The sequence below is a fragment of the Lepidochelys kempii genome, chromosome 4 (assembly GCF_965140285.1).
Source record: "Lepidochelys kempii isolate rLepKem1 chromosome 4, rLepKem1.hap1, whole genome shotgun sequence".
NCBI lineage: Eukaryota > Metazoa > Chordata > Testudines > Cheloniidae > Lepidochelys > Lepidochelys kempii.
In genome coordinates, this window is record NC_136383.1 from 1,658,183 (window position 1) to 1,670,546 (window position 12,364).

The window sequence follows — 12,364 nt, forward strand, 5'->3', positions numbered from 1 at the left end:
CAGTATTACACTATCGTCACAGAGCTGGGGAATCATCATAAGGGCCTACAGCAAGAGATGACTGTCTACAAGGAATGTCATATCCTGCCACACTGGCCCAAAGACCACCAGCTGACAAGATTAAGGGAAACTTTGCTGAATTAATAAACCCATTTTATATTGTTTATCCATGATTCCTTAACAAAGTATAATAATTGTAAGTTTTCCTTATTGTTTAAAAACTTTTTTTCCTAACTGTAATTTATAATACTGTATAGTTCCTTCCTTGACAATTTGCTTTCATCACACGCAGAAATGTGGACTATTTACTGAAGTGTTATTTGTGAATTGGGGCCATCCAAACATTTTAAGAAAAGGGGTGGGAGGGAGGAGAGGGAAATAAGGGTTTTACAGCATTTATTTTTAGAAATTAATTTAAAAAAATCAAGCGTTATTTGCATTAAAAAGGCACAGACTCTGCGCCAACATGAAAAAGGATAGGCCACATTTCCAGACTACCAATCTTCTTTCCTTTACATAAAGAAAAGTTTTATTGAACTACTGCTTTTCTACACAGTTGTTACAGGATTTTTACCCAATCAATAATCAGCATTAAGCTTATCAAACTCCAGACAGCTTAAATGTGTAATAATTGTTGCACTGGGAACTTTTAATATGTTGGCAAGTGTCCTACTGCTTTAGTAACATTTTATCAAAGACCGTTACCTACCTTTCGGTAACTGGTGTTCTTCGAGATGTGTTGCTCATGTCCATTCCATGCTAGGAGTGCGCGCACCCACGTGCATAGCAGCAGGAGGTTTTTCCCTTAGCAATATCCGTAGGGTTGGCTCTGGCACCCTCTGGAGTCCCACACTCATGTGTCAGTATATGGGGTGGCATCAGCCCCACACCCTCTCGGTTTCTTCTTGCTCCAACAGCAGGGATGGAGGGCAGGTCAAACAACAGATAACTAACTATTCAACTATTTACAGGAAACAACTCAGAGTCCAGAAACAACGCTAAGGCCACCATCACTGGTGGTAAGAGGGAACTGAGAGGGAGCGGGGGTCAGCAGTGCCCCATATACCAGTGCATGAACGCGGGACTCCAGAGGGCTCCAGAGCTGGCCCTACCAATACTGCTAAAGGGAAAAACCTCTGGCCACCGTGCACATGAGTGCGAACACACCTAGCATTGGATGGACACGAGCAGGCACTCAGAGAAGAAAAAAACAATACAGTAGAACAATGGTGGGGCAACCTGCAGCCCATCAGGATAATCCACTGGCGGGCCGTGAGACCATTTGTATACATTGACTGTCCGCAGGCACAGCTCCCTGCAGCTCCCAGTGTCCGCGGTTCGCCATTCCTGGCCAATGGAAGCTGCGGGAAGTGGCAGCCAGCACGTCCCTGTGGCCTGCGCCACTTCCCGCAGCTCCCATTGGCCAGGAACGGTGAACCGCAGACAGCCATACCTGCGGACGGTCAATGTAAACAAGCTGTCCCGCAGCCCGCCAGCGGATTGCCCTGACAGGCTGCAGGTTGCTACGAAGACCAGAGTTACGAACTGAGCAGTCAACCACGCACCTCATTTGGAACTGGAAGTATACAGTCAGCAGCAGCAGAGTCAAAGAAAAAAAAGCACACAGTACTGTAGTGTGTTAAATATAAACTACTAAAAAAATAAAGGGAAAGTTTAAAAAAAATTGAAAAGGTAAGGAAACTGTTTCTATGCTTATTCATTTAAATTAAGATGGTTAAAAAAAGCATTTTTCTTCTGCATAGGAAAGTTTCAAAGCTTGTATTAAGTCAACGATCAGTTGTAAACATTTGAAAGAACAGCCATAATGTTTTATTCAGTTACGAACATTTCAGAGCTACAAACAACCACCATTCCGAAGTGTTCGTAACCCTGAAGTTCCACTGTATCAAGGAATCCATGAAGTGCTTGGCACAGTAACTTTAACCCAGGGGTCGCTTTCTAAAAAGTATCAGTATTTTTACAAATAACTTGTACATTTCTGCCAACACGTGCAGCAAGTTCATCTGCATTTTCCATTCCCTGTGGTGTAAGCTCAACAGAGACACCTTTAACATGGATAATCTGGGCCTCAATCCTGAAAAGAGGTAGCAACCAGTAGTTCTTTCTCCCAGTGACTTTTAGTGCCAGCTGGCAGCATGAACAAATACTGATATTTTTTTAACTGAACAAAATCTGATTTAAATCAAAAATCCAATTTTTTAATTTAAACACAGGTTTACATTTTTGAAATAAATTTATTTCAGATTTGAAATTATGACAATCTATACTAATGCCTACATTTATTGTAACCTATTAAAATAATTTAAAATAAATACAAAAATAATATTAATGTTTGCTGTCCCGTTTTAAAGAAAGTCAGACCACTGAACTGGTGGAAGTCTCGGGCTAAGCACCTGGAACCAGAGCTTGCTGAAGGGCTACACCAGCTTTTGACAGCAGTAGCCTCTTCTGCAGCTGCAGAGAGAGTATTTGCTTCATTTCAGTTTATTCAGCTAGTTCATTCAAAGTTAAGAAACCAATCTGGAGTTGAAAAAGCAGGAAATCTGAATAAACTATAGAAGGGATAAATTCTACTAGCTCTAAAATCTTGAAGGACATGGGGATCAGAAACAATTAGTTCAATTCATTAGCTACAGATATTTTCCTTGCTTAATAAATCAACTAGTTTTAAATGCAAAATATGTTTTGATCAAGTTTTTTTTCCTAGAGAGAGAGAGCACGTGCGTGAGAGCAAGCACACTTTGGAGTAATTTTAACAAAAAAATAAAATGCTAGTTGTGTATTTTTAGTGGAATTTTATTTTCCATCCAAATAGGGCTTCACAAATTATAAATAAAAAAATTAATCTAGTAAATAAGAAATGCATTGTTCACCATTTTCTAACATAAAAATATAAACATTAAGATGAATCATAGTAAGTTAAGCTATTTAATTGCTTAAAATAAATGTAGATCTAACATATCCTCCTGATCAGCAAAAAGAACCACCCTGTAGTGTAAAGTTTATATTTAGTTGCAAATAACATGTTTTAATGGTAACCAAGGAGAATCAACCTTTCTTTAGAAAAAAAACTAAAATGTACAAGTGCAAAACATGATTAAAATCAATCCACCCTGCAAAAGCTGGGGACCTAACTGATCTCTGCATTTCTGACAATCTCTCCCATAGAATATGTGGGCTTTCCCAATTTTCTCCTCTTTGTAATATTTCATTTAGATTTATTAAACATAGAACAAAAATACATCATCCATCCCAGGTGCTGGGCATCCTCAACGAAACGTGAAATTCATAGTATGTATGTACAGTTTGTGGTGGGCATTTTGGCTTTTTTCCTGTAGATCTGATTGAAGTCTTTGGGGAAAACAGAGTAGTTTGTATCCCATTATTTATAGCAAACTACATTATCCAAACCCAACATTCAATAGTAGGGAAAACCTGAACACATTTAACAAACAGCGCTAGAGTTTTACAGTTTACTTACATTTTACAGCTAATCTTCTATCCTCTTAACCCAACTCAACAGAACTGATTCAGCTTGATCCGTGACTTTCCACAGTCTAACCCTTAAACACCCAGTAGTTATATAAAAGTAAGCCTTGCCCCACAGATTTAGATGAGATTGACCTCTTGCTCCATTAAGACAAATAACATCCTTTAGAAGAATGCAAGTCTAGGACAAAACAGCTACAGCAGCTATCTTTAAAATAAGGCAAGAAAAAAGCCCACAGCAGGCTATGTAAATGCTGCCACATGCTAGACTCAAGCTCTATTTCAGGAGATGTTGCTGCACAGCAATTGGGTCTATGAAAAACAGCAGCCTAGAATTTAATAATAAATAAAGGAGAGCATGTTGACTCCCGATATTGGGCTTTCATTCAGAACCAACTCCAATTTTCAGAGTGAACTTCAATGTGAGTCACCTGGTGCTAAATCTTCAGAAGAGCTCAGCTTCCAGCAGCTCCCACTGAGAATGACAGAGTTTTCTCCCCTTCACCCACCTGAGAACAGCAGAAGCTCCTAGCCACTGAGCATCTTGGAAAACATGGGTCTGATCCAGCCTGGCAATTCCAGATGACTTCAGGTGGCAGTGAGCTCACATCTTGCGTGAAAAAGTATTTCCTTTTTGTCAGTTTTGAATTTCCCAAATTTCATGGCACATCCCCTTTTAATTTTAATTTCATGGCACGTCCCCTTGTTCTTGTGATCGGAGACAGGAAGACCAAAAGTTCCTGATCTATCTTTTCTAGAAGACATTTCATTATTGTAGGTACATTTATCCTGTCCCCTTCTCATTCATTTACTGTCTAAGAACAATCCCAGTCTTTTCAATCTCTCTTCATGGGAAAGTTTTTCCAGGCCCTTATTCATTCTCACCCCTCTTCTCTGAGCTCTTCCAGTTCTATAATAGCCTTTTCAAGATGAGGTGACCAATACTGCACACAGTATCCCGAAGAAGCTTCTGCTTACCTTTGGCCATGATGAAAGTTGAACATTTCATCCTGTTCTTTGCTTTCTGTATCCTAGCTAGGTTTTTTCCCCCTCCATGAAAATTTGGCCACTTCTGTCCCACCACTACCATGTTTGACCAGTTCTCTGCAACTGATACAACTGCCAATCTGAGACAGTCGTGGGCTGTATTAATGTGGACTTGAAACGTCAGCTTAATATGCAAAAACACAGACTGCTTTCCAGCAGTGAAACTTAGAGAGTCCCCATAGGCTCCTCCATGCCACTTAAACCCTCATTAAGGGTTTCAAAACTCACCCCAAAGTATGTAGAAGTATCCTACATAAACTGCAACTTGGATGAATGCTAGCTGGCTGAGATTCAACCAAGACCAGCACAAGACTTCCCCACTTTGAGAACAATGGAACAAAACCAAATCAGAAATAAGATGTTAAATCAGACATTCTCACAAATACTCTCCAAAAGCAAACAGATCATTTTAATTCTTTGATGTCTGACAAAGGTTAGCAAAGTAACCCCCCCAAATGACACAAATTAAGGCTTGGTCTCCACTACAGCTTACTTTGGTATAATCCATACCCCTGAGAGACATAAATTACACCAGCCTAAGCACCGATGCGGACAGCGCTATGTCAGCAGGAGAGCTTCTCCGACCAACATAGCTACTGCCTCTCATGGAGGTGGAGTTTATGCCGAGGGGAGAGCTCTCTCCCACTGCACAGAGGGTCTTCACCAGACACACTACAGCAATGCAGCTGACTTTGATAAGTCAACTTTTAAGAAAACAATACTTGAATTTTGTCAACAGCATATCATTTCACACAATCAGAAGAAAAAGAACACACACATTACAACCTCTGTAGTAAAACGCAGAGACCAACTTCTTTAAAAAAAGTAGAAGCTTTGAGTCAATGGGCCCTGCCAGGTACATAGCTTTTTGAAAATCAAACCACCCTGGATCCTGGCTTTGGGCAATTCTGAAAATCTGGACATAGTGTTTTCTTGGGTGTCCAAAATTACATTTTAACCTACAGAGTGTAGAATACTCTTTTGCCTTGTAATAATTCTTAACTGAACAAAAAGCTGCCATATCTCTCAGTCTTTCCGGTTCATAGGATACAAATTTCAAATATTTTTAATCTATTTCAAACTAAAGACTGATCCTGTTAAAATTTTCCAAGTAGAAGAAAGTATTTCAATTACAATATCTAATCTTCTTAGAGTTGCAACAGATTCTATGAACATACAGGAGCCATTCCAAGCACCTTTTAACTAGTCAAAGGATTCACACAAAAGAGTAACACACACAATTTATCAGTATTACTGATGCGAGTTTCTTGGAATCTGTATGTGTACGCAACTGAGATTTCAATTAATGTACTCTTTCACACAGCTACAAAAGAAAAAAGTCAGGGGAAAAATCAGAGTGCAACAATTTCAGGAGACTAAACACAAAGAGGAAAAGGGATTTTTTAGGTCTGAGTGGGGGTTTTGTTATGCCTCCCACTCCGGTTGGTGGAGAGTACTCAACACCTGTTGCCAATATTGAGAGAGAGAGAGAGAGAGAGAGAGAGGGGTTTTCCTTTGTACTTGATGTTTAGATGCATCTAGTTCACCTGATAAGTGCTGGAAGCGGAGTTCTCCATTTATCAACACCACAGTTACAGCCCAGGAATTATCGCTGCTGGCCCAAGCAGGGACCAGGATGGATCATGGGGGAGGGTTAGCGAACACCCACCAGACCGAGATGCAGGCACAGGCAGTGCTTACGGCTGTTATTTGTGCATTTTACTTATGTTTTTTGCAGTTAATTTTTTTGCTTTGCTTTTAATTAATTCAATTTAGTGTAAACACCAGATTGGTCAGCAGTCAAGGAAAACTGTACTGTGTGTCCACACAAGTCCAGGTATGCACCTCATATTTAAATAGCTATCAATGGCTCACAGAAATGGAAGCTCACGCTCTCCCTTCAGTCACTTACATAACTTAAAAAGAAAAGGAGGACTTGTGGCACCTTAGAGACTAACCAATTTATTTGAGCATAAGCTTTCATGAGCTACAGCTCACTTCATCGATGAAGTGAGCTGTAGCTCACGAAAGCTTATGCTCAAATAAATTGATTAGTCTCTAAGGTGCCACAAGTCCTCCTTTTCTTTTTGCGAATACAGACTAACACGGCTGTTACTCTGAAACCTTACATAACCTAATACACTGAGTCAGAGACGTAAGTGACTGAGCCAGGACATAGGCTGGGACACAACGAGCAGCTCTCTGCTTAAGAAATGTTTAAATTGTCCACATTATACCACATGAGCTGAAGCAGCAGCCCCACTATCCTCAGTTTAAGTACTATTCCACCTCCTTTCCAATTAAAAATCTTTATAAATAAAATATATTGCAAAGTACTTTCATTATTGGGGGAGGGGGGAAGACAGCAAGAAATCTCAGAGCATTGCTTAAGGTCGAGAGTTTACTTTGATTTTATGCCAGCATATGCACAATTGCTAATGCATCCTTTTCTGGTTCTCTTTGAGGCTGCAGTAGTAAAGGTGGCAACAGTTCTATGAAGTGAGATAGCAGCATCTGCATACGTACTAAATGAAACAGAATCTAAACCAGACGCCATCTGAAAATTTCTGTTTCCTAAATATGTACTATTGTGATACTATCACCTCTTTCAAACATTGGTTTTAAAGCAGAGGTGGGCAAACTACGACCCATGGGACTGTCCTGCCCGGCCCCTGAGCTCCCAGCAAGGGAGGCTGTCCCCCGGCCCCTCCCCCGCTGTCCCCCTCTCCCGCAGTCACGCCGCTGCGCGGGCAGCGTTCTGACCCACCGCTCCTGTCGGGCAGCCTGGCAGGCTCCAGCATGGTAAGGGGGTGGGGAGGAAGGGGGTTGGATAAGGGGCAGGGGGGTCCCGAGGGGCAGTCATGGGACAGGGAGCAGCTGGATGGGGCGGAGGTTCGGGATGGGGGGCAGTCATGGGACAGGGGGAGTTGGATAGGGTCCCAGGGAGTAGTTGGGGCAGGGGTGTGGATTGGGTCGTGGCAGTCAGGGGACAGGAAGCGAGGGGGGGGGGGGTTGGATAGGGGGCGAGGTCCTGGGGGGCAGTTAGGGGCAGGGGGTCGGATGGGTCGGGGGTGGATAGGGGGCGGGAGCCAGGCTGTTTGGGGAGGCACAGCCTTCCCTGCCCGGCCCTCCATACAGTTGCGCAAGCCCGATGTGGCCCTCAGTCCAAAAAGTTTGCCCACCCCTGTTTTAAAGTTTCACATATATTTTAAAGCATCAATGAAAATTTGTTTTAAAAAATGTTTTGGAGTTATTCTCCCAAACAATGACTCTCAAACCAAGGTCTGAGACTCACTTCTAGGTGGTCTGCAGAGCTACTTAACAAAGATGATGAAGCACCCTTCAGTATTCAGGAAGCGACTATTCCTCCTAGATCTAGACAGGAATTTGAGGTTTTCTGAAGGCTTTTTTTAAACAAAAAAATCAATTCAATAAAAACCTTCTTTGCATTCATAGCTTCCTTTTTTGTTTTTTTGAGTATGTAAATTCAAACACAACTGAGTTACAGAAAGCCCCAAAGTGAAGGGGAAGCAATAAAATGTGAACATAAAAATGCAGAGTAGGGAGCACAGGCAACTTGGGGGTTAAGTCTTACTCCCTGAAGACCCTACCCTGAGGGACAAAAATAGACCATACAGCTAGAAAAGGGGGGACAAAGGGAAATACGACCATGCAGCAGCCGCACATCTCAAATTAAGTTTATTTTGATCCTGTTTCGTTCAGACCATACTAATGTTCCCTCATGTAACCACGTACTGTAGTTGTGGGGAAGGGATGGAATTAGGCTGGGAAGAGAATTACCCCCAAAAAGTTACCCAAAAACCAAACAGCTTTGAAAACCAGTGCTCTGAAAGAATGAGCGATACTGAAATTATGTAAAGGCTGCTAAAGCCAAGCTGAATCACACCTTACCTGGAAAAGCGTATGGGTTTGGTGATCCTCTTTTAAGGCACTTGGAACAGAGGACGTGCACGGTGTAGTACAGACCTGGCCATTCTTGAAGCAGTACATTCAGTTCTTCCACTAAGGGGGTAATAGCTTGCCAGGCTGTCCATATATTTGGTAGAGATGCGTGACTAGCAATAGACAGAGTGTCTGGCTGCTGAGTGGTCCTAGCAGGCCTGTAACTCACCACCACAGGTACCTTCCCCCTGTAGGCATAAATCTGGTATTTGCCATCGGACCGCTGAACCACATGGCTGTTAATCTGGACACTGTAGCGTGCAAATAACCCAGATGGGAAAATGAAGGGGAAGGTGTATTCAATCTGCAACTGTTCAATGACAAGAGACTGTCCGCTCAGGTTGGTACCATTAATCCATGCCTCTGCATGGGGCACCTCGTTCTTCACATAGCAGGGGAACTTGTACCAGGCAGTGGCCCCATTCAGGGGTTTGCATTTGGGCTTATTGATGCAGTAGCAGAGCCCCATTTTCTCCAGCAGCTCCAGGATAAGCTGCAGGTCCTCCCGGCTCTGGATATGGGGTTTGAGAAGCAGGCGGATAACATGGGCAGGAAGAAGCCCATGCAGCAGGAACCCTTCCACGTAGTGGTGGAGCTGGGTGGTTCTCAGTTCATCTATATGGGTGTCACTGAGCAGTTTCTGGAGCAGCACCGTGGTGTCCCGCTGGCAGAAGACGTTGAGGATGTCAATGAGCCCAGGCAGATTGTGGAATACGTACTCCCGCAGAGTCAGATGTTCCTCGAAGTACAGGAGCTTGCCACTTTCATGCAGATAGGACAGGGCGCTCTGGAGTCGGTCCTCGGTCAGGCCCGCCTGCAAGCCCAGCCGTGCCGAATCCCACCAGCTGAGCCACAGTTGCTGAGCCTGCGGCTGGAAGTGCAGCTCTTCCAGCACCTGCCAGGACTTGGGTAGCACCCGGTGCAGGTTTGGGAAGATGTCCCGGTGCTCAGCTACGGAGAGAAGCTTGTCCCGCAGGCGGCGCACCTGGCAGTGGTCCTGGCAGCTAATGGGCAGCACCGGCGAGAGGATCTGCAGCCGGTGGTTGAGCAGATACTGGAACTGGGCCTTCTTGCGCCGCAGGTTCTTGTCTGAAACCCCATAGAAGGCAGTGTGGGGGCTGGAGCAACGCAGGTCGAAGTCCTGTCCCAGGGCATTGTCCACCTGCTGGGCCAAGCTCTGGAGTCCCTCGGCATCCCGCTTCTCCTGAAGGGCAATCTGGTGGTGGATGTCCAGGCACTTCTCCTCCAGCTCCCGCTCAGCGCACAGGTCAGCATGCGTGCCCACCATGCACACTACTGCATGGGGCACTTTGGCGCCTAGCCAGTGCAGGAAGTAGCCCACTGCAGAGTAGAAGCAATGTGGGGTGTAGGCACTCAGGTTCACCACCAGCACATACAAGGCTCCCGGCGAAAGGAAGAAGGATTGGATCACGTCGTAGCTAGGGTCACCCGCCAGCTCATACACAATGAAAGTCAGACCCCGCTCTGCATCTGCTGTCCAGTCCGTCACCTCGATACCCTGTCTGGTGCCGGTCAGGCCTGCTACCAATGGCGTTAGGGGGGCATCTCGCTCCAGCAGCATGGGGAAGTGTCCTGTCTGGGCTTCCCCATTAACTTTTGGGGATGGAGACAGGCAGACGTCCTGGTGCTCTAACCTGATTTTCCCAGCAACTTTAAGGGACGAGGACAGCAATGGGTCCTGCTGCTCAATGGAGGTATGTCCTACCGAGGAGCCTTTTGAAGTCGAAGCATCTCGGGGCTCAGTGATGGGGCTGTGTCCTAGCTGTATTTTCCCACCACCTTCAGGAGTCAGGCCCAGAGCGATGTCTTGTTGCTGCTGGGTTCTCCCACCATCTTTGCCAGCTGCAGCCAGGGGAGAGTCTCTCTGCCTCTCCTCCTCCATCAGGCACCTTCTCAGCAAGGTCTTGCCAGCATCCTTCAGGCCCATGAGGACCAGCTTGAGCCGGGGCTTGAGAGCAGGCTGGGAGTGGGCCAACTCCTGCTGGTAAGCAGCAATGTAGGGGATGCCCTTCATGCAAACCTCGTAAGGGGGCTGAATGAGCGGGTTGTCCTTGATCTTCCAGAGGGTGACCCGGGAGAGCTGCCCAAAGCCCTCGGGCAGGATGGCGATCTGGTTGCCCTGCAGCACGAGTTCCTCCAGGCTGTGGAGCTGCACAATGGAGTCGGGCAGGTAGCGGATCCGGTTGTTGTCCAACCAGAGGGTGCGGAGCTGGTGCAGCTGGCAGAGGCGGGCAGGCAGCAAGGGCAGCTGGTTGCGGCTCAGGTAGAGCTCCTCCAGGCTGGGCAGGGCGAGCACGGCCTCGGGGAACTCACCCAGCAGGTTGGAGGAGAGGTTCAGCATCTTGAGGCGCTGCAGGCGGCCGAAGCCCGGGGGCAGGACCCGCAGCTGGTTCCCATCCAGCATGAGGCTCTCCAGGGCGCCCAGCTGGCACAGCCCCTCGGGCAGCGCGCCCAGCCCCGTGCCGCTCAGCCACAGGATCTTGAGGCAGCGCAAGGCGGCGATGCCCTCGGGCAGCACGCGCAGCTGCCGGTTGCCGGAGCAGTCCAGCTCCTCCAGCGCGCCCAGCTCCAGCAGCGGCGCCGGGAAGGCGGGCAGCTGGTTGTGGTCCACGTCCAGCGAGCGCAGCCGCGGCAGGCGGCCCAGCGCCTCGGGCAGGCGGCGCAGGCGGTTGAAGCTCAGGTCCAGCTCCTCCAGCCGCCGCAGCGCGCCCAGCCGCCCGGGCAGCGCCGCGCCGTCCGCGCCCAGCTGGTTGTGGCTCAGGCTCAGCTTGCGCAGCTCCCGCAGCGGCGCCAGCGCCTCGCCGTCCCCCAGGCCGCCCAGCCGGTTGTGGCTGAGGTCGAGCTCGGCCAGGCGGCCCAGGTGGCGCAGCGCGGCGGGGAGCCGGGACAGGCGGTTCCTGCGCAGGCTGAGGACGCGCAGGCCGCCCAGCGCGGCGCCCAGCCCCTCGGGCAGCTCCTCCAGGCCGCGCCCGCTCAGGCTCAGCGCCGCCGGCTCGCCCGGCCCGGCGGGCAGCGGCGGGCGGCGCGGCGCGGGCGGCCCGGCGGGCTCCGGCTCCTCGCGGGGGCCCAGGCTCAGCTGCCGCAGGTTGCTCCGCAGCTTCCGTGCGCGCAGGGCGGCGTCTCGCCACCGCCGGGCCGCCGCGGGGGGCTCGGGCTCGGCCATGGCCCGCCGGGGCGGGAGTGCGGCTGCCCTACCGGCCGGGCCTGGCCGCGGAGCGCTCGGCGCAGCCCCCTCTCGCCGCCGGGCCGGGCCCTCCCCAGCCCGCCGGCGCCTCGGCAGCCGCCAGCCCCATGCTCCGCGCCCGGCCGGCTCCGGGAGAGGGGCGCGCCGCGCCGCGCTGCGCCGCCCCGCCGGGGGAGGGGCCCAGGCCGGCCCGCCCCCTGCCGGAGGCGGGACACAGGCCGGGCCCCAATCGCCGCCCCGGTCCCCCGGCGCCGGGGACTGCGCCCCTCCCGCCTCCTTCAGCGCAGCCCGGGCTCAGCCTCCCGCACCCCGACCGCCCCGTCGCCCCGGCCGGTCGCCCCACGCCCCAGCTGCTCGGGATCCAGCGCACCGCCCGCTTCCCGGGCTGAGGAGCCTGCCTGCAAAGCGGCGCCGCCGCCTGCGGTCTGCTCAGCGAGCGCTTCGGCCGGGGCGCGCCAGGCTGTTGGGTTCGCGGCGCAGCCTTGGTCCCCTGGACTTAGGCAGTGTCAGGGAGCCCCCCGGCGATGCTCGGGAGCGGCGCTGAATGAGGCCGGTCAGGGCTCTGGTGGAGCGAGCCTCCCTGCTCTGAGCGCAGTGTCTGGGTCTGAGCTCAGAGCCTTCAGCATCCCGGGGTCACCG

At 49.3% G+C, this 12,364-nt stretch overlaps 1 protein-coding gene across 6 annotated transcripts in view; it reads right to left on the reverse strand.

Annotated features, from left to right (window-relative positions):
- MFHAS1 (multifunctional ROCO family signaling regulator 1) overlaps nt 1–11,839 on the reverse strand; it is a 130,646-nt gene extending 118,807 nt beyond the window's left edge. For all 6 annotated transcript variants that reach the window (XM_073340179.2, XM_073340183.2, XM_073340178.2 and 3 more), the window contains exon 1: nt 8,470–11,839. In XM_073340179.2, coding sequence (XP_073196280.1) covers nt 8,470–11,704 — 3,235 coding nt within the window. In that variant the 5' untranslated portion in view covers nt 11,705–11,839. The remainder of the gene's footprint in view (nt 1–8,469) is intronic.
- Nucleotides 11,840–12,364: the final 525 nt, after the last annotated feature.